Source organism: Amblyomma americanum, chromosome 3 (assembly GCF_052857255.1).
Source record: "Amblyomma americanum isolate KBUSLIRL-KWMA chromosome 3, ASM5285725v1, whole genome shotgun sequence".
Taxonomy (NCBI): Eukaryota; Metazoa; Arthropoda; class Arachnida; order Ixodida; family Ixodidae; genus Amblyomma; species Amblyomma americanum.
Genome location: NC_135499.1, coordinates 118209926 through 118237236, shown reverse-complemented (window position 1 = coordinate 118237236; position 27311 = coordinate 118209926). Strand labels below are relative to the sequence as shown.

The window sequence follows — 27311 nt, the reverse complement described above, 5'->3', positions numbered from 1 at the left end:
TCAAAATGTTTCGGTATCTTGAAGTAAATGGCAGACTTGCATTCCAGCACACTACCCATGAAGCCACTAAAGAAGCTAACTTGGCTTCTTGACGCCAATATTTTCAGATAAAAAAAGAAGGCTGTAAAAAAATTTTTACTTACAACACTAACTGCTGGCCTTCATGTTAGGGAGCGAAGTCCCATGTTCCAACCCAGGATAAGAATGGTTCTTGTCTTCAACTACAAGATTTGCTTCTTGAGGCCCTATATTGATACTTAGGTGCCAAAAGACACATTTACTGTCATGAAACCCACTTCAATGTGCGGATTTTGCACGAGTAATATGATCAACATTTTCAGTAAAATGTCAGAGATGCTCCGGCAAAATTTCTAGCCACCGGATCAATGAAAACACTGCGATCGGTGAATTTTGGTTCAGATGATTTTTCTAGATTCTGTCCATATTTTGGAATGAACGGGAATAAAAATGCCCTCATGACTCTGATAAATTTGCCTCAAGAGATAATTCAGTGTAGAGGCTTGACAACTTTCCTTACAGTTTTGGTGCAATTACAGGAGTTCACTAGGATGTTTCCACTGAATGGTTGAACAAAATAAAGCAGAGTAGATCAAGCCAAAGTAATGAACTTCTTGCTATTTTTATTACATTGCCCATTCATGCTCTTCCTATCCAGGTGGTCCATTGGTAATAATACACACGTGAATGATGTGTTACATGGGCTGATCATGTGCAGGTTGTCTAAGCAATCATCTTTCACCTGCGAGTGAAACAACGAAGGTTTTGAGAAAAGAGGTCACTTTTTAGCACAAAAACACATGGCAACATATGTAGCTCATGCATTCACTCTACGATTTGGGGTAAGATGTCATCTTTGTTCTCACTGCCATGCTTGTTTACCTCACTAGCAAAAATTAGGATTCAAGAGGTGGATTAGTAACTTTTCTACATTGACTATAAATCACCATTGTGTTGAAGTTTGCTTGTGACACGACTATGCAGAAATTTACGTTATGTAGAAAGTGTGGCTTTCTGCTCCAAAAACACAATTTCAGAATTCCCACGGGGGACGCTTTCAGTACTTCAGAACACGCAGTGCTGTCTGAAATTTTGAAGTACAACGGTGCTCACTCCGCCTAATGTCGATTAACATTCAATATCCATTCTCAGCATAAAGTTGGTTTATTAGAAACGGAAGAGGAAAAAGAGCCAGCTAGAATTAGAAATCCAATTGCATATCTTTTCTCACTGGCGGGAATGCTACAGCCACTATGGCCTATATTACTATGATGGTACGGATATCTATGCATGGCTCCTGAACAGACGCAACTTGCTGGTAAGCACTTTTGGCTCTGAATGCTTTTTGCAGCTGCCTACTCAAGTGCTTAAGGCTAAAAAGTAGGCTCCTGTTAGAATGAACTCCGTTAAGCTGAATTCCCTGATAAGCTGAACAGCTCAGGGACACTTGTTTAGTTTATTCCTATCACAGAAAAGGATCTGGCAAACGTAAACCCTCCAAATGGCACTCATTGGTCAAACAAAATTCAGTGCCACAAAAGCAAAATTATTGAGCAATTTTACAAGTTCAGGTGTTCTAAAAGCTTAGCCGAATAATTGCCTGGCCATATTGTAAATGGTATAGTATGTGGCAAGCAATTAGACACGTTATTCGCCTTTCCTTTGAGCACAAGTATTTTCAGGAGCATGTGCATTGCAACCAGTCGTTATTGATGACTGGGTGCATGCTCCTCTATTTGACACAGGGCAATTGTTTTAGAAAAGGGTTAAACCTCCGGATGATGAATGGTTGACTGCAGACATTGTGTGAAGCTTGCGAAAATATTTCACTTTCAGTATGCTCAATAAAGGCTTCCTGCTAAAATCCTCCTCACAAAGGTTAGCTTGATTCTTGAATCACTAAGAGTGCCTTCATGGCAGTACAGGTTTCTGCATTTCCCGTGTCGGGTGCGTACATATTCCTTTAACTACAGCACGCCTGTTAAGAAGAGTCAATTTGCGAGATCCTGTCAGGTTTCTCTAAAAGGAAGTATACTGTGCCGAAATGCAGCATTAGTTCTGGGTGGGTGCTAGGGCGGAACTGATCTGAAAACATAAAATTAAAAAAAAAAACGCATTATTTCTGCATAAACTACAAAGTGTTTTGCTCCTAAATCTGAACCGGAAAGCAAAAATCATGGTCTTCAGTTCAAAGCAGATTCATTATCTTCTATGCTATCTTTTATTGATGCGTTAGGCATTTGTATGCTTAAGCAGCACAACCCAGCAACAGTCGCGAGTGAGTCACAGCAGCAGTTACGACAACAGCTCTGATATGCCATTTAGGAGCACCCTAAATATGTCATTAGGTATCCTATGCATTTTGACTCCAAGCTTCTTGTAGTGCCACCAATGTGAGCCAAGGTGATGTGAATGGATGATCGACTCCAAAGAATGGCAACATCCTGCAACGACTGGGCACCGAGGAGAAGCCGTCCTGAATGCCCCAAACTGTCATAAATTGTTGCTGGCATGCCTGCTACTCGGGTTAATAGAGTAAGACTTGGCAATGCTCTGTTGCACATCTGAGCAGCTATATTGCACTGTTTAGATGCCAAAGTGCACCACAGAGTGCACTGCCTTTAATTTGTTTTCTACACAGACTAAAGTACCTATTTACTTGCACAGTAAATGCACTTTCCTCTAAAGAGATTTGGTAGCAATGGCTTTGAAGTGATAAACAGTCTGCTGTTAAAAGCATTTATAGTCCGAATGATCCTCAGAACATAAAAGCATAAAAGCAGTCGAAAGAGGTAGTGGGGGTTGAGCCATATGCAAGGATTTAGGTGCTCGGGAAGCCCCCCATAAGCACTCCAAGGAACCCAAGGATTCTACAGAACCCAGTTAAAGGACAACTAATTATGAGCCTGGGTCAAATCTGCCTTCCAATAGACTGCTTCACAGCAACTAATACTACAGAAAACATATGAGCACTCAGATTTAGCTTGCTGTCGATGACAGAGCAGAATTACTGGCCTGGGTGATGCAGGCAAGTATACAGTGTCAGCTGGCATGGCGAAGCAAAGAAAGGACAACGAGCCACCTTCGAAATAAGTTTTAGCAGAGAAAGATGATGTAAACAACACTGTGCATGAATCAGAGCTGCCTCACAGGGTTTACAGGAAAAGTACCAGCTTACTGCAATTGTAACTTCCGACTTGGAGTCTGCTTCCCCGAAATTAGTGCCTTAGCTGTCTTGGTTCGCAGGAAACCATGTTCACGTGCTGCTTCTAGTTGTCAAGACACAGGAGAAATGCTATTCCAGGATCAGAAACCAGGCTTTCATGCATGCTCTGCATGCTAGTAGCATCACTGGTTTTTTTTTATTCATGACCTTCGGTTCCATTGAGCAAAAGCAACAAAGCCTCAGCCTACGGTCAAAAAAGGATAGTTTTCTCACCGGCCTTGCCACTTAATACACAAATGCATACATTCTGCTAGATATCCAAAAGCTGCATATTTAGAAATATAGGAAGCTAAGTGCATAAGTTTTTAATGTACCTTGCCTCATCATCATCATCATCAGCCTGATTGCACCCACTGCAGGGCAAAGGCCTCTCCCATGTCTCTCCAATTAACCCTGTCCTTTGTCAGCTGTGCCCACCCTATGCATCTGTCTATCATAAGCCGCAATTGCAAATCATATACTTACCCAAATAATTTTGAAAATGGCATGAACTTTGCAGATCAATCAGACTGAGTGGTAACAGTTGGTGACTGTTGCTGGGCAAGTGAGACATCATCTACTGCATACCGACACCTCCACCACAAACGTTGTTCAGTATGAAGCTGGAGAATTGCTGACGGTCCGAGTTCATAATTCATTGACTCTGCATAGATTTCTGAGCCTGAAACAGTGACACATACATTGTAAATGTTGACAAAAATCTAGTGAGACTTGCCCCACAGCTGGTTGGTTAAGATCCGAAGGAGACATAATAGCACTGATTATTTTAAAATAGATGGTGAGAAAAGAAAAAAAGGTGGGATGGGGGCAGCAACTAATTTATTGGCTTATTTCATAGCCAAAGCACAGCACATATAGAAAAGTATAGATCACAATCATGTGATGTCATACAGAGGCACACCTATGCAGGCAACCATGGCGTGCATAAACATGGCGGTTGCATTGCGTCGGTCGCGCCCACGAGCAAGACTTATATGTCTCTGGCAAATCTGATAATGACCCACGCTGCAAGGCATGCAGAGAAGACTTTTATAAGTGCTCTTCGGCACACTTATTAGAGAACAGACACCCATTACAAAAGCTGGGTGAGCTGCCCCCTCCCCATCTCTCTTTCTGCAGCGTCCTTTGGGCTGTGAGCAGCCCAGAATTTGAGCTTTCAGTTTTAATCCTCGCAACAGTATGGCGGCTGGTGAGGTACAGGGGTGAAACACCTGCCAAATCTGATAGTGAATAGGGTCCGTACACATGTGCTCTAGATTCAAAGCAAAGAATAAAAAAAAAATGCACTTGGCTTTTGAAAATTAAGACAAGCACATCTCTAGTGCAAACTGCACCACCTTTTGTAGCGATAGCTACATTACGATAGAATTTCAAGCCTTCAGCATGGCGGCGCCGCCACCCTGTGGCTGCGCTGCCACGCTGTCACGTGGTGCGGCGCAGCTGCCGGCGGCACGGCGCCGTGGCTGATCACGTGGTTAGCCATGTGGTTGGTCACGTGACCAAGTTCCACTCGGCCAGCTGTAGTTATCGCATCACTCCAGGTTTAAGCAAAGCTAAACCACTGCCAATTTTTTTTAAATGATGAAGCTCCAAAAGTTCTCTGCAATCATGCCTTGGCTCTTGCCGAGTATTTTTGTGTTTCCATTTAGTTTTCCTGCCAGCAGTTTGTCCCAATGCCCACTATTACCTCAACTAGCATGGTTTGCACATGCAGACAGGACATGAAAAGAAGCATACTGGAGTGCTGGTCATTTCACAGACCACCAATGCGGTTTGCAAAATACTGTTACTGCACAAGAAGATGTGTGTCAGTCAGACTGGATGACGTATCAGTGGCCAGGCTGAGAGCAAAAGCTTTCCCTAGGGAATATGGGCTATGAGCATAACCCACACACACCTTCAATTGCACATGTAAGCTGCTGTTCAGAAACAACACACAATGGCACAGAAACATTTGGAAGCACATAATATTTAAAAAAAAAAAAAAGGCACAGCTTGCATTAGTAACACTTCTGTCTCAGTTCTGCCGAAATGAAATAATCTCTTCGTATTCTTGGCAGTAAATTCAGAGTACATGAGCATAAATGCCTGTTTACGATATGCTACTGCAAGAAAACAGACCGGTCATTAGTAGTGCCTCTCCTGCCTTTCCTCTTCAGTAATGTTCTTCGAAAGATGGTACAGTGTGGAATGAGATGTGGGGTTTTGAAAAACGCTCTTTAGTGGAAGGCTCCAGGTTATTTTTGACCACTTGGGGATTTCTGAATGTGCACTGACATCATGTAGGACATGGACAATTTTGCATCTTGCCTGCATTGCAATGTAGCCTCTGTAAGCAAGATTCAATCCTTTGGCCTCGTACTTTGCAGCAGAGAACCTTAGCCACTGGGCCAGTGAGGTGTCTCTGTCTGGAAGAATTTACGCCAGTCTCTCTCTCAAAGAAAAAGCCATTACACACTTAGCTCCAGCACAAATGAATTCTCTCAATCCTGCAGCCAAGTTTACACATGGATTGATGCATCTAAAGCTGGAAATACTGCAAGCCACTAATGCCATACCAAATGGTATGGCTTAAATGTTAGCGTCTCAGTGCATCCCTTGCTAGCTGCTAGTTGCTTTACTCATTAGGAGTGACCCAACAGAATGCAAGTGAGAACAAGTTCACTTCTCAGGGCGCAGAACTTGCAGTTGGTTTCAGCTTAATTAAATTGGAAAGAGCGACATTAAGTTTCACTTTCATGTTTTCACAGCACTCAAGCTCATGGCCAAGGATATTTGTAACGAGAAAAACAATGCTTTTGTCAATGCCATTATTTATTTATATCTTCACTGCTGTGCTGTCTCCATAAAGCGTGTAAAAACAATAAAAACAGAGAGCTGTGATGCCCCAAAGCTACATTGCAGCTTGTGTGATGTTCTAGTAGTGGAGAACTCTGAAGTGCTTTTGAACACTGAAATCTCTGTACTTTGGTGTTCTCGTGTTTTGCTGCCAACAAAATGTGGCTCCACCTAGCATTAGAGAGTAAAAGCCAAAGAAATGGATGACGCATCACTGTGGAGTCTATTCTCAACTCTTTCACTGATCTCTGCATTTTGGCTAATGATGCAGATTAGGCCTAGATAAGCCTAGATAACACAGTTGAGCCTAATTGCCCTTTCAGCCGCTTTGAACACAATTGTGTACACAGCCAACTCATAGCTTTTTTGGAGAGTGTGCCACACTTAGCAGTGATTTATATGTTACACGTGAATTTAGCATCCTTCATGTCGCAAATAAGATGCTTTTTTTATGGCATATAGTGAACACAGTAATATTGCACAGAACAGTGCGCGGTGTAACATGCAGTCTACCATTTTTATGCAACAGAAATTTTACATGGATAATAACATCAATTTTGTTTTGTGACCTCAAGCATAATGTATATTTTATACACTGAAATTGATTCCATTATCTTTCGCGTATATACTGGAAAAGTCCTGCCATTTTGATGTGGGTAATTCCATCAATTATGGCACTTTATACAAAATATTGCAGGTCCCTGTAAAACATTACCCGCTGGTATTTTGAACTCACAAACTAATAGGTAGTCTTTTAGATGGAAATATATTTGTTTTTGTGAAAACGAAAAATGGCACCTGAAAGGGTTATAATGAACTTGAGAGTCACGCGGATGGCATTCGTTGTATCCAAAGTTCATAAAAGGTGGACTTCCGATATTATAGCCAAAAATATGAAGTCCGACAGAAATAGTAGTTATTTCTTTAAGAAGTGCATAATGTGTGTCTACTTCTTGAAAGTAGACTCTATCATGGTACTTTCCAGGCTCTGCAACGCTGCCATATTCTCTTTGCCAAGACCTGTGCTGGCAACGATCTGCTTCAGTGAAATGATATAACTAATCACAGCTGATGTGTTCACGGTAGCTGGTGGCAGGTCAGCCTCCCTAATCATACTCCTGGCAGCCGGGAACTGCTCACACGTCGCATACAATGGTTTCGTTAGAGCGTGTCTCTGCGATGTCGGCATCCGTACCAACAAAGTCATCCCATGTGACATCTGGCCTGCTGTGCATCAACGACGCCCCGTCACAGATTCATATGTATCTGAACAAGTGGGTTATTGACAGCGTCATCTGTCATTCCTGGGCTCATGTAGTGACAAAGGCAGTGCAGTGCACAAGTGCTATCAGCTATAGTGTCTGCTGTCTGTATGCAGTAGCAGCACAAAAGGTGGACAGCCAGCTGTGCAAGCAACAGATGCCACATGACCAATGTACACTACATGTTGCGACCACACTACTTCTACTTCAGGCTCTTTACCTAGCCGGCAAGCATGCATGCAATGACCGACTCTGTAGGCCATCAACACTCGCTTGAGCGGTGGTTATGTACAGTTTCAATGTCGCCTTTTTATCACTTTTTGGGTTGCCACGTTCTTTCCAGGGTTGTGTCATGGGGGCTCGGAAGCAACAGTTTTTGAAGGGGCGCCGCAGACTATGCCTCATGGTCTAAGGAAGAGCATATTAGTGAGCGATAGATGTGCAACATGCACATCCTATCGGACCCCCAACACTTTTGCGACAGTACTTTGAGTATATTCAGGGATTGGGTTGATTTCTTTTTTACGGTGTTTATGTGTGGTAGGAATGTGAGCTTTTTGCCAAAAGTTAGGCCTAAAAATTTGTGTTCTTGTTTTACTGGAAGTACGGTGTCATTCAAGTGAAAAGTGGGATCATTCTGCAGTCCTCTCTGCAGCGAGAAAAGAACCGCAACAGTTTCTTGCGGAGAAAACCTAAATCCATTTCTGTCTGCCCAAAGTGCTAATTTGTTTATTGTGAGTTGTATTTGTCTCTCACAAGTTGACAAGCTAGAAAATGTGCATGCAATTTGAAGGTCATCGACGTAGACCGAGTACATAATAAACAGTTAAGGTTCGTTCTTCGGGCTCCACCACCAGTGCCCCACCGTGCTGGACGGTATAACAGATGAGATCCGGCAACACTTCACTGATCAGGAAGGAAAACTAAAACTTTATACAGGAGTTCGCATATTTACAACAGAAAAAACGGCAAGCATGATTAGATGGAACTGGCTAAGAGAAAATCTTCCCTCCTTGGCATCGCCGAAGGTGCAAGGGGTCTAAATCTAGCTCAGAACCCTTTTTCCAGGCTCCGGGGCCCGGTTTTAAAGACCTGAAAGCCTGGCCCACCCCTTGCATCACCCAACCACAACAAACTAACATGATTGGTTTACAAACTGCATGGCACGCCTTCCAGTTCCGGCAAGTTTCAAAACCCTCTCCCTAAAATATACAGCATGAAAAGAACATCAAAATTGCTATAAGAAAATGGAATTCCGGGAACGGACCCTCGAAATGATTGGCCCACCAGGTTTACATGCCACGCCCCATACCTCCACAGTATTACTCAAACCCTCTCCCTCAGAAGAAGAAAAGCAAAAACAACCACACATCGTGCCCATAAAAAAAGCTCGTCCACCCTGACGCTGTTCCGCAATTAGCTCTGTCGTCGTACTCCAGCTGGGCGCTTCCGCTGTGCTTGACTGCCCACTCGGTCCCGACCTTCCCAGGGGGATTAGCGTTCTCATGAGCATACGCAGCTTAGCTTCCCACATCGATACCCATTCGTTGGGGCTTCTCAAATCTGGCCGCCGCTGCCCCTCCGTCATTTTCATTGCTCCCCTCCTTGACAAGACTACTAATTTTCAAGGTTTTCCCACAAGATGCTCGTCGCAAGGTTGTGTCGCATTTGGTGTCTGTCAGGACGAGGGGGCTTCCGGCGCAAAACAGTGCGAGGATCAAAGCACGCGGCCGTCGCTGTCAGGGGCGCTTGATCCCAAGACGGGCGCTCCTTTTCAGCGCGCTCTACCGCCAGCAGTCACCGAAGGGGGGGGTTCAAAGGGGGGCTGCTGCGGGGAGGCGCCGAGACCTGGCAACTAATCCTAATGACCCCGCGGATCATCCGATCCCTTACATGGACTGTGGAATTATACTGGCTAAAGAATTCATTTTTACTATGAACAATGTAGTACTTAAAATGCATCCCTGAGGAACGCCATTTTCCTGAGTGAAATTCTTCGAGAGGGTAGCACCGAGACGAACTTGGAATAAACAGTTGGACAAAAAGTGGCTCAAATATTTCAGCATCATCCCGCGGATGCCAACTTCTGCCAAGTCACGAAGAATGCCGAACCTCCTGGTCATGTCATACACCTGCTCCATATCGAAAAAGACTGAAAGGCAGAGTTGTCTGTGTATAAAGACCTCTTGGACTGTGTTTTCCAGGCGGACTAAATGGTCAACAGTGGAACATGTTTTTTTAAAACCACATTGGTGGACATCAAGAATCTCTCGGGATTCTAGAATAAACATTAACCTAATAATTATAACACTTTCAATAGATTTGGCAAGACAGCTTGTAAGTGTTATAGGCCTGTAACTACTATGGGAGGTTGGTGGCTTTCCTGGTTTTAGGAATGGAACAATAATGGCTTTTTTCCAGACCGCTGGTATTTTTCCTAGTACTCATAGTTTGTTAAAAAATTTTAACGGAACTTCTACAGAGAGTTCAGATAGATGGAACAGCATTTCATAATGAATTTCATCGGGGCCTGGTGCAGTTCGTTTACCTATAGATAGTACTCTGTGTGTTTCTTGAAGTGTAATCAGATTATTGTAACGCTCGTTTGTGCTGCCTGCCGTAGGGAGCCTTTGTTTTTTGCTAGTGTTTTTGTATTTTAAGATAGACTGTGTATAGTGGGAGGAACTAGAAACTAAAAAAATGTTGACCCAAAATGTCTGGTTGTTCTTTAATACTTGTCTGAATTCCAGGATCCGTCAGCAGAGGAAGGGTGAATGGGGAGTAGCTGCCATTTATTTTTCTTACCTGCTCCCACATTTTTTTTGGTGTTACTGTGCTGTTTATTGAAGACACATAATTTTGCCGACATTTTTTCGGCATTCTGCCGTATATATCGTGTTTCAGCTTTTGCCTTCTTGAAAATTATGAGATTCGCGCGAGTATTATACTATGAAATATGCCCCAGGCTTTATTTTGGTGTCTTTCGGCCTCCCTACATTCTCGCATCCACCACACCTTGTGGTTCTGGTGCACCACTCCTGTGGATTGGGGAATAGCTAGGCGTACAGCACCGATGATACACTTTGTGAGAATTTCATTGAGTTCATCTATGCTAAGTGTTTTTGAGAAAATGCTTTCTAAACAGGCCTTTTCTCTAAACAATGCCCAGTCAGCTAAATGACGCTTCCATCGTCAAGGTTTGGTTGGGATGACTGCAGGTGAGGATGATAGGCTTATAAAAACTGGCAGGTGATCACTCTCATACTAGTTGTCTAATACATCCCATTTAAAATCGCTAAAAACAGATGGTGAACAAAAAGAGAGGTCTAAAGAGCTCATTTTCACAGACGTTGGGGAACAGTATCAGGCCTTTTCCGTATTTAAAAGGCATACATTATTTGTTATGATAAAATCTTCGATTATTTGACCTCTAGCGTCACAGTGTTCGCTTCCCCAAAGGGAGGAGTGAGCATTAAAATCCCCAACTAACAGATATGGCTTCGGAAGTTCCCTGATCAGTTCCTGTAGATTATGGACTGTTAATACTGAATGTGGAGGAATGTATACAGAACAGATTGTTAGTGTTTTGCAGCTGACGATGCTGACAGCAACCGCCTCAATTTTTGTTTTTAGTTTGATTTCTTGAGCAGGGACGCCGCTTTGAACGACTATCGCGACGCCTCCGAGAGTCGATTTGCCTGCCCGCGATCGCATCTAAAAGTTTTATAATGTTTTAGGATATGCACATTTGTGGGCCAAGATTGGTTTCCTGAAGACATAAAGCTACGGGAAACATTGACCCTAGAATATGTGTTATATCATTGTAATTCTTCAAAAGTCCTCTACAGTTCCACTGAACTAAAAAAGCCATGTTTATGTTTGGGTTTGGGAGTGAAAGGGAGTTTACTTATGTTCTGGGCCCGTTATCAGGGCTTTGACTCTTTTTCACTCAAGAAAGCTGTTCCGCCGCTGCAAAGCAGGCAGACTGGAAGTTACATCCATCACCTCACGAGAGGTGCTGGAGGATCGTGGGGAAGCCGCGGGTTTGCGGGTTTCAGTCCTGCGGGATGCCGACCCATGGACCGGCGCTCCCTGCTTTGGAGATGGCAGAGCAGCTTTCGCTGTTCCTGCCTGGGGCGTGGATGGCCCTGCCATAAGCTCGGTAGAAGTTGCTTCGGCAGGTGCCGGAGTGCTGTGTGGTGCTACGCCCCTGCGCACCACATCAGCGAAGTTTGTTCTTGCAGTGAAGGAGAAAGAGTTTTGTGAGAGTGCAAATCGCCTTTGTGCTTCCTTGAATGATATATTTTCTTTGGTGTTTATATCTATGATTTCTTTTTCTTTTTTCAAGGATGGACATGCCCTGGAATATGCCGGGTGGTCCCCCTGGCAGTTTGCACAATATGGTGTACCTTCACTATTGTCTGACTGATGTTCCTTTGATGAACATTTCGCGCACATTTCGTGGCCGTGACAGCTCAGTGATCCATGACCATATCTCTGGCACTTGAAGCACCTCCTGGCATTTGGCATGTAGGGGCGTACATGAAGTTTGATGAACCCCACTTCTATTGTTTTAGGCAGTGTACTGGTGTTGAACGCCGGGATAAGGTGTTTGGTAGGGATTTCCTTGCCATCTTTTCGAATCTTAATTCTGTGCAGGTTGATTACTTCTTGGTCTTTGAGACCTTCCTGCAGTTCCTCCTCTGACAAATGAAAAAAGTCACTCTCAGATATGACACCACGGAATGTGTTCAGGGATCTATGGGCTGTGATGAAAACAGGGATTTCCCTATAGCCACAATGTTCGGAAGTTTTGAGTGCTGTACGTTGTTCTGGAGCTTGAGTAGCAAATCACGACTGGCCATTTTCGTTATTTTGCAACCTGGGCCCAAGGCATCTGTCAAGGTCTTTGAAACTACAAACGGGGTCAAAATTCTAGCTTGTTTTTCATCTGCTTTGCTGTGTACTGCATTGTCTTTAGGAAATGTTACCTTCTTTTTTGCCCTCATTCCACCCTCGTTTATGAGGGCAATCATTTGCTAAGAGAAGGTTAGCCTTAAAGTATGTGTGTTTTTCGGCTACGGTGCCAGCCACCCACCATGGAGCCCAACTAGGGGACAGCACAGGAACTTGCAAGCAAGTCCTGCCCACGCCAGCTGTACACCCCAACTATAACCCAATATGACACAACTCAGGGTGGTTGGCCACACAAGGTTAACCCTCGCCGCCAGGAAAAAAGGAAGAAACTAGAAGTGAGTAGGAAACAGGAGAGTTGTGAGAAAGGGGTAGGAAAGTGAAAGATAGTGGGGAGGATAGGAAAAGGCGACTGCCGATTTCCCCCAGTCGGGCCAGGCCGGAGGTGCCGTCTACAGGAAGCTGGGACCAAAGTGGTGTGTTGCCTCCGCCGAGGGGCCTTAAAGGTCCAAACGCTCCACATCGATTCAACCACCAGGATCCCATTTTCCCCGGACACGGCAATGCCGTGCATGGCGAAGCGCGGGTGCTCGGGTCCGTGGTGATGCACTGTTCACCATCACCCCCCTGCGGGGATGTCCCTGCGCATGCTCGGGAACCCGTCGTGTCACCACTCACCAATGCCCGCAAGCTGCAGACGCCCCAATCTGGGGTGATATTATTGTTGAGTACTGCCCTATCAACTTGTTTTTTCCTATTCACAGATGCAGCGATAGTGATACACTGCTACACCATTGATATCCTTCACACGAACATGCTCACTATCCTTCGTTTCATACATCACGTGCAACGCTGTGAAAGGTACGGAAGTAGCCCGGACGGGAAAATAAAGGAAGGCGTGTTACTCCGCGCCTGTTCTGTGCCCGAGTGGTCTATGGTACGAAGAAGCGACAGCGTGCTATCAGCAATAACAGTGCATTTAATCAAGATCATGACAAATGTGGCATGTAGTAAGCCTGCAGGCAAAGCATTTAGTGTGTTTCGCTCACCACAGATAACGCCCTACTTTTTGGTAGCGGATACAGGCAGTGCTAACAAGAGTGCTAGCTTTGACAGCACTGCACATGATGCATGAAACGCAGTATAGACCTTACATTCAAAACAAATCTGAAGTGTGCATTCAAATTAGGTTTCATTAGCACAGGCACTAGGAAAGGTCACTGGCTGTGAATATGCTGTATTATGAACAAGAAGCATTAGATAAATAAAAAAGAAGTGAAGAGGAGAAAAGAATAGAAACAGCAAAGACAATTTATTGCAGTCTACAGTGGCAAATGTTATTCAAGATGAACAATGTGGAAAAGTGCATTAAGTTAATCTCTCTGTTAGTCAGCGGACACCCATGCAAAAACAACAGTATCGATACCAACATACCTGCACCAACTAGATGCACACGTCCTAGGTCTTTGCTTTTCCCAGTGGATCAGTTACAGCACAGGATGAAACCAGTGGGTGAACTAGACAGCCAGCCTCAGCCTGGTCAATGTTGGCAGCTTTCTGAATGTGCCTTCTATTCTGGATTCCATGGCTGCACACAATGACAAAAAATAATTACAACTGTTAGATAAAAAAAAAGTACAAAACATAAAGCTGTTAACATGAGCCTGAAAATAAGAGTTCTTTCAAAGAAAGTAAAGAATAAAGGTACTAACACAACTAAGTGAATGCACAGTAAACTGCCATGAGCAGCTAATAGAGATTCTGCAATATGACAGTTCCCTGCCCAAAGGAATGGATGACAAGAAGGTGTAGCACATTATAAAGTGCAGGACACAGATGTAACTACGAATGAAAATCACTCCTGAGAAAAAAAAAGTAAACAATATTTTCAAGTTTTGAGAACACAATTTTAAAGAAGCAAATGGTCTCCAATCAGTTTCAGTAAGTTTCCAATTTTGTTCAACACTTCAATTTGTGGCCTTCTTGCTTTCGTTGAAAGAGTTAATTTCGAATTTGTGCCCTAAGCTTTGCAGGTGGTTGGACGAGAGAAATTAGGAACAATCTATGCTGCTTCTGTTGAAACTGTATGGCACTCCTTCTATCTGCACAGCTAGTCATGAGTTCTGGCTAGTTCCATATACTGTCACTGCACTGAATGCATTGCTTCAGGTAAGGCATAAGCTGTCAGGGGCTACAACAACTATCTTTTGGATTTCTTTAAGTATGAACAAATAACCTATTGTGACGAGGCAAGCAGTGATATGGCCGTGTGTATGAAAAAGGGCACTATATTTCTTGCAAGGCACTGGCCCCCCCTAATATAATGAAGAAGCGGAGGGGGCCGCAAATTTTGTACCACATTGTTCCCTGCTACCCACACGACATGAATGGGTGCTACCATGAACTTTGGCCCTCTATTATGAAGAGACCTGTGCACGCCTATGCTTGTAGCCTGACTGAACTTTACCCACATGTCAGCTTTTCTCATGTGCTACCACTGCAGTGTTCTGTGCAGTGTGGCCACTGCAATTCCCAGGTTTAGAACACTGAATTTTACTGCAGACAGAATTCCAAGCACCAGCATTAACCAACAGTCATGGAGAAAACCGATCCGCCTACGTCTTCATCTGCACCTTCCCGATTCCCCTGCATCTTCTGCTAAGACACCTGAAGGTGCCTGCACCTTTCGCAAAAACCATGGTGGGCAATAATATTGCAGCATAACTGGCTACTATCACAACAAGGTTACTGGAAAAGCGACTGATGATCACCTCAACAACTTTACCACAGCCATATGAGACTAGCCAATGTAGAGGGTGGTAGGCTGACCCCTTTGAAATGCTAGCCGAAACTAGGTGACCTCCCATTGAAGAGATTACACCTGAAAATGAACTCACTTTTCTTGACCCGAGGTTTGTTAAAGGTTCCGACCTGAATGTGCCTAATTTGGATAGAAATGTTGAGGTACAATGACAATTGATAGACTCCATTTACAAAGTATTTACTAAGGTAATCGTTAATAGAGTCAGGGCAACCTTAGACTTTAATCAACCAAATGATCAGCCAGGCTTTCGTAAAGGATATTACACAATAGATCATATTCACACTATCAATCACGTGATAGAGAAATGCGCAGAATATAACCAACCCCTATATATAGCCTTCATTGATATCGAGAAAGCATTTGACTCAGTGGAAACCTCAGCAGTCCTACAGGCATTGCGGAATAAGGGTGTAGATGAGCCTTATGTCAAAATACTTGAAGATATATATAGGAACTGCACAGATACCAGTTCTCCATAAAGTCAGCAATAAAATTTCAATAAGGAAGGGCGTCAGGCAAGGAGACACGATCTCGCCAATGCTATTCACTGCACGTTTACAGGAGGTATTCCGAGGCCTGAACTGGGAACAGTTGGGGATAAGAGTTAATAGAGAATACCTAAATAATCTGCGATTCGCTGATGACATTGCCTTGCTGAGTCACTCAGGAGGTGAACTGCAAATCATGATCAATGAGTTAGACAGGCAGAGTAGAACGATGGGTCTAAAAAATAACATGCAGAAAACCAAGGTAATGTTCAACAGCCTAGCAAGGGAACAACAGTTCACAATTGGCAGCGAGAGCGTGGAAGTTGTGATGGAATACATCTACTTAGGGCAGGTAGTGACAGCTGATCTGGATCATGAGAGGGAGATAACTAGAAGGATAAGAATGGGGTGGAGCGCATATGGCAAGTTCTCCCAGATCATGAGTGGCAGTTTACCAATTTCCCTCAAGAGAAATGTGTACAACAGCTTTATCTTACCGGTACTCACCTACGGGGCGGAAACGTAAAGGCTAACGAAAAGGGTTCAGCTTAAGTTAAGGACAACGCAGCGAGGCATGGAAAGAAAAATGATAGGTGTAACGTTAAGAGACCATAAGCGGGCAGAGTGGGTGAGGGAACAAACGCGTGTTAATGACATCCTAGTCGAAATCAAGACAAAGAAATGGGCTTGGGCAGGGCATGTGATGTGAAGGCAAGATAAAAGCTGGTCCTTAAGGGTAAGGACGTGGATTCCAAGAGAAGGCAAGTGTAGCAGGAGGTGGCAGAAGATTACGTGTATGGATGAGATTAGGAAGCTTGCAGGGATAGGGTGGGCGCAGCTGGCAAAAGGCCAGGGTTAATTGGAGAGACATGGGAGAGGCCTTTGCCCTGCAGTGGGTGTAGTCAGGCTGATGATGACGATGATTTAGTGAGAAGGACTGCACTGAGGAGCTCTGATGCTGACCCTTTGGAGGTGATGTGCCACCTCATTTGGCATGCACATTTTACTGTTCAGTGATAACAGAAGACAGAGGAAGCCACCAGAGCCAATCATTGCAGTCATGTCAAGCACAAGGTATAAATCAGGTGGGCTGGAACAAGGAAGGGGCAAAAGAAGGTGTGCGACGAGTGGCAGGGCAGTCTGCAAGGAAGAGGGGGAAGGAGTGTTAAAGGGAAGCAACTACTGCACTTCACATGCTGCTGCCTATGCTCATGCATAGCTACATTCAGTAGCATGCGTGTAACAATGCAAATATACTTGACTGCTCTGGCCATGAAAACAGTGCTAAGAGCCACAACTGCTGCTGCTTTGAAGAAACATCCCCAGATGTACATACTTATTTGTATAGATATTTGTCAGCACCACTATTAAAATAATGGGCCCTCTGCCAGTAAAGGCTGTTCGTTTGCTTCAGAGTCTGTTTTAATTTAAATCGACATCTGTTATCTTACATCAGGTAGTTTGCCGTATTACCTTTAACTGAGCCATGTTAAAAGCCCCAACAAGGCCCATGCTTTTCAACAAACATAAAAAAACCTAACTAACCTCAACTGTAAGTCACAAATGTCAAATAGTTGGAATGCACAAGAATTGCCAGTGGTGATCCTTTTTGAAAACTACCATGCAGTTGGTCTAAAAGCACCAACATAGAAATTTTCTGTTCTTATTCAGCTTTTTGTCTGTGCTCCAGACCTTTGTAAAGATGTCGAATAAAGATGCATGAATGAATGAATGAATGAGTGAATGAATGAATGAAACTGTCAATAAACACAGTTTCTCTGAGCTGGGTGCACACATGCTCCATTTAGAGCGACAAAAAAAAAAAAATTGAACACCCATGCAGTGTGGTAGAACTTGGGGGAGGGAACCAAGAAGAAATGGCAAGTATATACACACTCTTTTACTAAAACAGTGCAGCAAAGTGCCAGCTACTCCCACAGCTACATAACCTGCTGTGAATTCAAAACGCTGTTTACATTTAAAAACATTTTGTCACTTGGTGGTGTACTCCCTGCCACACCACAGGCCGTTGTGATCACAACAGGCGCATTAACATCGTGATCGTGGCCAGCGCAGAGGCTCTGATCAGTCATGCACTGTACCCAAATGCAAACAACTTTGTAAACGACTAGCTCCTTGGATTTGCTCATGCAAGGTCCAGCTTTCACAATGTTGCCATGTTTTAGTGAAACAGTAGCAGTGTTCAGCAATTGAAAAGTCCAGAAACCATAACTAAATGCGGCCAGTGTGAAAGCTACACGCTGGCTTGATGCAGTGCTTCTCATGCATAAAGACAATGCCAACCAGGTATTGTTGTGCATAATGTTAAAAGGTAATATGCTTGCTCATACGCTTGCTTTTGAGTGCATGTGAAGACCACTGACAAAACATACTTGAAGTAAACAAATGTTTCATCTTCAGCAAATTACAAATGCATCCTTCCTTTACGACTTTGGACGGTCATCACAAAGCAACTTGAATGTTTTAACAATGCGTTGAAGAAAGTCTCAGATCATTACTGCTCTGTTGAAATTTGCAAAAAGGAGTCTACTGCATGCACAGCAGTAGGCACAAAGCCTTATACGCCATTATATTTGATATGCTGCAATACTGCTGTAAGCATGCCTGGGCAAACGCAAAAGCGATATATACTTCACTATCCATGCAGCATACCCAACAGATATCCCGCCAACAAGGCACTCACAAAATGAACAGACAAAAATCAAGCATTTACAGTTTCCTAATGCCCATGGTGGACTGCATACCATGAGTCTGATCACGTGATAATTCTGCATAAATGCAGAGGTGAGATAATAGAATAAGAGGTTATTCCTAGCTTGTGCTCACCTTTTGCATATGTGACTTTGCCCCGCAAGTGCATGCACTTTCTGCACATCAGCCTCCACACTATCACTGGCGTCAGAGGAAACATACAGCAAGATCTGGGTGATTACAATCTCTGGTGCCATAGCGGTGCACACTTTGACGTCCAGCCCTCCAATGCCGGCAAAAGGTGCCTTCACCATGGAGTCTGGAAGAAGCTGTAAGGAACCACAATATATGCGGTCAACAGGACAGGAAGTAAAATTAAAAAGCTATCGAGGTCCAAGCTCTGCTGCGCAACGCACTGACCGCAACGAAAACGACACGCCTCGGCATCTGCGACAACCCGGGCTACCACAATGATTGGCTGTGGCTCTGACCCAGTTCCTCCAATTTGTGACGAGGCGCTCATAACAGCTCGGCTGCCACCCAGCCAATTTTTGCATAGGTCTTGAGAGCCACACATAGGAGGGTTGAGTTTGGGGCGACGCGAATACAGCAAGACATAAGGCTCCTCCAAGGATGGTACCCCTATAAACACTTTCAGTGTAAAAAAAATAAATATAAGCAACCCATCTGCAGCTGGACATAATTAAAGAGAAAATGTAAGCACTGCAAGCACCAGAAGAAACACGTACACACGTGGCTCCTGAAATACCTTTGGTCCCTTGAGGAGAAAACAAATGAAGTGAGTGAAATGAATCCCTGCTTCTGCTGCAAACTGTACCAAAGTGAGAAAGGAGCACCGCATTAAACACAGAATTTTGAAAAACAAATGTTGACGCAGCGGTTAACAGTTAGCCAACACCTGAAAAGGTACTTTTGGTCAGCATTAGGTGTTGCCCTACCACGTGCAAAATTGATCCTCTTCATTTTCTCTTCAGTTTTCTTCTGCTTAGTGATACCTATATTGATTTTCTAAGCGGGCACCCTAGCAAGCAGGAGTGCTGTGCATCTAATGTATGTTTAACAGCATCTTGTAAAAACAGCAATGATTTATCTTCATGTTACCTCCATGAACTGAAGTGCAATAAAAGCAGAGTGAAAGCGTGCCACTAAAAATACGCAGCTAAGCTACAGAAAAAGTAACTGGTCACCATGCACCACTCTGGGCTGGTATGCATTCATTTGGGCCACACACAAAGGCAGAAGCAGACACTTGTTCGTAATAAAACCATGTTTATCCTCATGTTGTGAACAAGTGCCACCACCACCATCATCATCCTGATTAAGCCCACTGCAGTACAAAGGCCTCTCCCATACCTCTCCAACTTACCCTGTCCTGTGCCAGGCGCGACCACCTTATCGCCGCAAATTTCTTTATCTCATCCACCCACTCAACCTTCTATCACCCCCTGCTACGTTTGCCTTCTCTCGGAATCCATTACTTTACTCTTAAGGACGATCGCTTATCTTGCATGCCCTGCCCAACCTCTGCGACTACATCAGCGCAACGGGTCTTCACTCCTTCTTTTAACTTTCTATCTCCAGCATTCGTTCCCCTTTTTTCAACTTATACCTCATGGCATATTTTTCGAATAAAAAAAAAAGTCCCTTTCTTCTTCTTTGTTTCGACTAGGATGTCATTAACGTGCGTTTCTTCCCTGACCTACTTAGCCCTCTTCTTATCTCTTAACTTTACACTGACCATTTTCCTTTCCATAGCTCACTGCACTGTCCTCAGTTTAAGCTGAACCCTTTTCGTTAGCCTCCACGTTTTTGCCCTATAGGTGAGTACTGGTAAGATGCAGCTATTATATGCTTTTCTCATGAGGGATATTGGTAAACTACCATTCATTATCTGAGAGTAACTCTGAAATGTGTCCCACTCCACTCTCATTCAAGTCAGTTCACTCTTGTGGCCTGTATCTGCGGTCGCTACCTGCTCTAAGCAGACGCATTCCCTTACCACTTCCAGTACCTCGCTACTACTCGTAAACTGCTGTTCCCTTCCAAGACTGTTCAAAAATACTTTAGTTTTCTGAATATTACATTTTAGATCCACCATTATGCTTTGCAATTCATCCCCTGAATGGCTTAATAAGGCAATGCCATCAGCGAATCGCAGATTACTGAGGTATTATCCATAAACTCTTACCCCCAACAATTCCCAATCTGGGTCTCTGAATGCCTACTGTGAACACGCCGTGAATAGCATTGGAGAGATCGTGTCTCCCGCCTGACACCCTTCCTTACCGCTGTCTATATAGAGGACTATGGTGGCTGTGCAGCCGTTACAGGTATCTCTCAGTGCTTTCATATATGGCTTTTCCACACCCTGGTTATGCAATGCCTGCATGACTGCTGATGTTATTTCACTCTCGTGGCCTGTATCTGCGGTCGCTACCTGCTCTAAGTAGACGTATTCCCTTAGCACTTTCAGTACCTCGCCACCAATTGTAAACTGCTGTTCCCTTCCCAGACTGTTGAAAATACTTTAGTTTTCTGAATATTGTTTTTTAGATCCCTCCTTATGCTTTGCTGAGTCACCATTATACTGAGTCAAATACTTTCTCATAACCTATGAAGGCTATATATAGAAGTTGGTTGGCTATATTCTGTGCATTTTACTATCACCTGATTGATCGTGGAAATATGGTCGGTTGTCGAGTAGCCGTTAAGAAAGGCTGCTGGTTAATTGGTTGATTGAAGTCTAAGATTGTCCTGATTCTATTAGCAACTACCCTAGTAAATGCCTTGTAGTCAACGGGCAGTAAGTTGGTCGGTCTGTAATCTTCTATGTTTCTGATGTTCTTTCTTATGAATTAAGACGATGTTAGCCCAAGATTTTGGCACGCTCGAGGTCACAAGCCATTGCGTATGCACGGTGGGTAGTAGTATGTATTTACTTACCGCCGTTTAGCTGGTATACTTAGAAACTATGTAATGATTAAGTCAAGAAAGAAAGCAAGGATCACTAAAAAGTAACCATGAGGCATGCTCCTTAGACCTGCTAATTTGTTCTTCGGGGAAAAGAAGTGTCGACGGAAGCCACTTTGTTTCCACAATGTAATACCTGTGGAAGTTGTGGGGATGGCCTTGAAACCCATGAAAGCCAGCAGTTCATTAGGATGATGGAGTAAACGGTATTAGGATCAATGGGGACGGGGGAAAATTCGTTTGGATGGATGGATGATAATGGCATTACCCTTTGTATCGGGCAGTAGCTTGCACCACCTAACCTATACTTCCCCACTTGTTAATTTTTTTTCCTTCTATTCTGCTTTTAAAATGTCTAGTTTGACTATCTTTTTCCTCTCCAAATTCACCCCTCCCCTGATTTCCTCCACCAATCTTCTAACCTTCCTTTCGTCAATGTCACGCTTTTCTCATCCACTCGCCCGTCCTCTCCAGTAAATTCCAGCGCTCTCTCTATGTCTGTTGCTATTCTCTCGGGCTCGGGAGGGCAGGGTGAAGCTCTGCACATCTCAAAACCAAGTGTTCTATGATCTCCGCTTGCGTTCTACAGGCAGAGCACAAAATATCCAAATCTTCAAACTTGGATTTATGCATTCTTGTTCACAGAGCCCCTGTTCTAGCTTCAAAAAGCAGTGAACTGCCCCACGAGTTATCAAATAACTGCCCTTTCTTGATGTCCTGTTTTCGTGTCCTATATTTACCTAGCGCTGATTTTTCCTGCATTTTCTTTCCACATCTTTCTTTGTCTCCTTTACCTCCGCTTTCACACTAGTATTTTGCTGTGCCCTATCCCTCACCTGCAGGCATTTTGTTCTTAGCTTTTGGGTACTCTTCGTCCATTTTATTTTAATACCTTTCATGATGCTTGTACACCTTTTTTCCTCCATTTGGGTTAGTCTCTGATCATATTTCAGTTTGCTAATTGCCTCTCGAACCTCGAACGAAGCCCAGCCTATATATCCCTGGACTACCTCATTCAGTGTGTTCCCATGTGCTCCCAAGTCTAGCCTTCCTACATTTCTTTGTATGATTTCTAGACTTGATTGTGTTTCTGATTTCATGCACAGGACTGCATTTCCAAATGTAAGGCCTGGTACCATGATTCCCTTCCATACTCCTCTGGATGGATGGATGGATGGATGGATAAGGCTGAACCCTTTAAATTGGGCGGTGGCTCAAGCCACCCAGCCATGACTTATGAAATTTTACTCTTGTCTTGATTTTAGCCACCAATCAGATAACCTTCGCTTGGTTACTTCTACCCACTTAAAATCTACTTTCCCTTCACTGTCCCTAAACCCCAAGGCCTTGGATAAATCAGCCCCGCTGCTTTCCACTGTAGGGTGAAGCCCTTTACAGAAAAGTATGAAGTGTTCAGCCGTTTCCTCCTCCTCTCCGCACGCAATGCACAAAGTGTCTATCTCAAGGTACCTGACTCTATATGTCTTAGTCCGCAAAACTCCCGTCCTGGCCTCAAACAACAAAGAGCTTCCCCTACGGCAATTTCATGATTAAAATCCTGTATATTCCCAGTGCTGATTTCGTCAGCATCCCTGTTTTCCACAGAGCTCTCTATGTTTCTTTAACCTTTTTCTTAACCGATAATTGCTTGTTAGACCCCCTACTGCTGTCCAGATATTTTCGTCAATTTTCTAGTTCGCTTTCTACATTTCGTGTCAACATTCTTTATATAGAGGTATCTGAAAACTTTCCTAGCCCACTGCTTTTCCTCCATCTTTCTCAATCGTTCCTCAAATGCTATCTTACTGCTAGCCTCTCTGCTCTCGAAAGACGCCCATCCCATATCACCCTGTACCCCTTGATTTGGTGTATTGCCATGTGCTCCCAAAGCTAACCTCCCTACTCCCCGTTGCTTAATTTCCAGCCTTGCTTGAACATCTGGCCTCATACACAGGACCGCATTACCGAAGGTCAGGCTAGGGACCATCACCCCTTTCCAGATCCCTCTTACCACGTCATACCTATTGTAATTCCACAGTGCCCTATTTTTCATGACAGCTGCATTTCTACTAGCTTTATTCATTACATATTTTTCATGCTCTGTCAGATACTCAACACTGTTATTTATCCACAACCCAAGATACCTGTACTCATCCATTACTTCTAGCATGAACTCCTGTATTCTATGCTCTCCGCCCTCTTCATTAAATATCATGACTGCAGATTTTTCCTCACTAAACTTGAAACCTAATCTATCTCCCTCTGCACCACATATGTTTATCAACTTCTGCAAATCTTCCTTGTTGTCAGCCATTAGCACTATATCATCCGCATATATTAGTCCCGGTAATGACTGTTTAATCTATTCTCCTTGCTTGAAAAAAGAAAGGTTCAAGCCTAGTCCGCTTCTCTCTAGCTTGGTCTCCAACCCTTGCAGGTACAACATGAACAACAAGGAGACAGAGAACATCCTTGCCTAAGCCCCCGCTGTATCTCTACAGGCCCTGATACATATTTTTCCCCATTTTATAAGCACTCTGCTACCTTAATATATGTCTTTTAAAAGATTAGTTACTCCATCTTCCACATCCAATGTGCCCAGTATGGGACCAAATACTCTTGAATAACGTTGTCGTAGGCTCCCCTAATATCCAAAAATGCTAGCCATAGGGGCCCGTGTTCCTTTTCAGCAATCTCTATACACTGCGTCAATGAAAAGATTGTCCTCCAGCCTCCTTTGTTTCCGGAACCCATTTTGTAGCTCCCCTAGCACCTCCTCGTTCTCCACCCAAGCCTGCAATCTGTCCTTTATAATCTGCATCACCACCCTCTAAACCACAGATGTCACTGTTATGGGACGGTAGTTACTTACATATATCATGTTCATTCTACTTAATCGCCATTCATCGGGGACTCTGCCAACCACTATCATTTTGTTCACTACCTGTATTCATGCTTGCTTGGATTTTGGCCCTAGCTTCTTTATTAACATAATTGGAATACCATCTGGTCCTGTCGACGTGCCACTAGGAACCTTCTTCTCTGCCCTTTCCCACTCTCTTCGTTCAAGTGAAGCAACTGCTGTAACCAGTCTATCCTCCTTCGATAAATTATGTGCAACATTTCTTTTTTTAAATTTTTCTGTCATCCTTGTTCCTATGTGTTTCATTGCTTCATCCCCTTCTAGTCGAATACCCTGATCTGTAGCAGTAAACCTTTGCTCTAGCCTAGTCTTATTACTCATTGCATTTAGATGTTTCCAGAATTTTTGAGGTGCTTTTCTATCCTTTTAATTTACATCTGAGGTCCATTGGGCAACCTTTCTTCTAATTTTCTCATTAATCAAATAGGATGCTTCCCTTATACACTTTATGAAGGTATCCCAATTTCTGTCTACTTCAACTTCCGGTTCACCCCTCTTCTTGGAATATCTGTGTTCCCTGGACGCTTCCTGACGTTTCTCTATCGCCCCCTTGACCTCCTCATCCCACCAACTCTTGGGTTTGCGTCTTTTCCCTTTTGGCTTTACCCACACCTTGGTTAGCTCTAGCAATCGAGTTAATTTGGTATAAGTCCATTCTGTTTCATTATCCTCAAAAATTACTTTCTCAATTTGTTTGGTTGCTGCTTCCAATTGCTTTTCTCAGTAAAAATTCCCTTCCGATTGTTCGCTTCAGCCTTACATTGGCTTCTCTTCTGAAACTCAACTTGACACGCTTGTGGTCACTACCTAGATTTGTGGAACCATGTTCATCTATGCTCATTACCCTTAATCTATTATACATCTTCTGTGACATTAGTGCATAATCTATCGTCGAGTGCAGACTCCGTGCCTCCCATGTTATAAGCCCTTCACACTTCTCGGTACTGTTGCATACATCTAAATCATGCCTGTCACACATATCCTGAAGCATGCTTCCTGTCGTATCCGTGTTCATGTCGCCTAATATAATTATCTCGCCCTGTCCTCCTAGCTCATCAATGTCGCTTGCAATACATTCTAACATTTTTTTGTTTTCCTCTTTGGCATTAGCTGCTGTCCACAGGTACACAAAGCCAAGGAGTGTTTGCTCCCCTGCCACTTTTCCTTTTAGCCATAAATGTTCCTTGCATCCCAGTTTAACCCTTTGAAAATTCTTACATTTATGAATGAATGACTCAATTCCACCCCCCTTTCTGCTGCCCTCTGTTCTATTGCAATATTCCCATGCGCAGTCTGGGCTACAGGGTTGCTCCATGTCTCTAAGATGTGTTTCCACTAAACCATATACCATTCATTCCTCCTGCCTTACTGTTCTTCTATTTCCTCCCATTTCAGTCTATTCCTGCCACCTTGCATGTTAATGAAACCTATATCTGAATTAACTTGGCCCTGGCACTTGTGTCTATTTCTTCTCCTATGGTTCCATCGTCCCTTTGATCTTGGTTCTTCCTTCTCTACACTGGCTCCCTTAGAGCTCTGGGTCCCCCCAAAAAAGCTGTTGCCTGGCAACCTATCCTACTACCCACCCTCTTGCCAGTGGCACCACCGTAGTGAATGCCATCCTGTGCAAAAGGGTGGGGCCTGACCTCGTACACTTCCCTGTTAACTTCCATTACCCCGTATCCTAGTCGTCGACTCAATAACCTAATTATATGCTTAGCTTCAACGACCCTCCTTTCCATTTTGCTAGCCTGCCTCTGGACCTCTGGGATTGTGCATATGGTCACATGCACATTCTCAGAGGCCTCTCTAAGCCTACGCATCCCCACTTCAAACTGCTTCTCGAGATTCTGGCTCTTCCCCTTCAGCACATCGTTGAGACCATCATGAATAACGACAAGGTATTCGCCATCCATGCTGCCCCTACCATCTCCTGGGTTTTGGCCACTGCATCTACCATGCACTTCCCCGACTGCGCCTCCACCTGCACCCGCCTGTCCGCCTTCGCTGTCGTCAAAACGCCTCCCTCAACCCTCGCTACGTTCGAGTCACCGACTACCAGAGCCCTTCTGCGCTTTAACCGTTCGCTTCCTAACTGCGACTATTGCCCTCCGGATCGCACTAGCTGTCTCTCCCGCCGCCGTACAATACTGTCGCGAGTCTACGTGCCCGTTTTTACCTCTCTGTCTTCCCCACTCAAAGCCTGCTGCGCTACAGCACTGTAGGATCGACGAGCCTCGTCCCCCACCTGACACTGCTCAGAACCGGGGTGCCCTGCCGGCCGTGACCTGAGCGCTTCTACCTGCTCTTCTAGCTGGGCCCGCTTTTCCCGCTCCTCTTTCAGCTCGCCCACAATTCGCCCCAACAGGTCGGCATTAGCCTCCTCCCTCTTAAGCGACTCGGCGACCTGAGTTTCTAGCTTAACCACCTCATACCTATTATAACAATGGATGACCAATATGATGTAGAGTACAAAATAATTCAGGTTCACCTTTAGTGTGAACTCCCAGAATGTGGCTCCGATCGGCTTTGCCTACAAAGGTAATTTTCGGCGTATAACTGTTTGCTGGCTCGACAAAGCGACTCATGTTTTCTGCACTTCCCCATAAGATGGACAGCATCCGGCGCGGTGGTCAGGCCATCGGGCGGGTTCGGTGTGCTCATGACAATCGTTATCCTTCCTAAGTTGAGCCGCCGTATTTGTGAAATGCTTTCTTTCGATTGAACCCATGTACCCGCAGCGAAATGTGGAAAGAGAAAAGAAAGCGGACAGGGAATCGATTCCCCGTCAAGTTGGCCCGCTTACTGGATAGTTTGATGTGGCAATTGTCGGCTTGTCTGCCTCTGCATGGCCAACACAGCTTCATTCTCCTCAAAGTGTCACTTAAGACAGGCTGATTATTGCCGATTAATCAGATAAACAAACAGCTACGCGAGTCGGAAATACCCATACCGACAACAAACAGCACACTTTACCGCTGTTAGGGCCACCTTACCGCTGTCATAGGAGGCTATGCCGCTGTTTACCACGCTGTGCGGCGCCATTTTGATTCTTATTTTGACTAAAGTTGGCTCGGCTGTTAATGGCATCCGCATGGCATTAGGGAAAGGTATG

General features: G+C 44.2%; 1 protein-coding gene across 5 annotated transcripts; it reads right to left on the bottom strand.

The window, feature by feature from the left end:
• Window positions 1-624: 624 nt before the first annotated feature.
• Window positions 625-27262, bottom strand: LOC144124836 (uncharacterized). Of its 5 annotated transcripts, none has more exons than XR_013313285.1 (5): window positions 27224-27262; window positions 18418-18611; window positions 13693-13846; window positions 3710-3905; window positions 625-760 (listed from the first exon to the last, which is right to left on the bottom strand). XR_013313285.1 is itself a non-coding variant. In XM_077657740.1 (4 exons), the coding sequence occupies exons 1-3, from the start codon at window positions 27239-27241 to the stop codon at window positions 13717-13719; spliced, it is 342 nt and encodes a 113-aa protein (XP_077513866.1). In that variant the 5' UTR covers window positions 27242-27262; the 3' UTR covers window positions 11791-12047; window positions 13693-13716. The 5 variants fall into 5 exon arrangements, 1 of the variants encoding a protein (XP_077513866.1); XR_013313286.1 differs by having other exon boundaries at window positions 27193-27237; XR_013313287.1 differs by lacking the exon at window positions 27224-27262 and adding an exon at window positions 27003-27212.
• Between the last annotated feature and the right edge of the window lie 49 nt (window positions 27263-27311).

Coding starts and splice junctions, on each gene's coding strand:
- LOC144124836 (XM_077657740.1), bottom strand. Junction 13,847..18,417: donor CAAAGTCACATATGCAAAAG/GTGAGCACAAGC, acceptor CATTGTGTGCAG/CCATGGAATCCAGAATAGAA.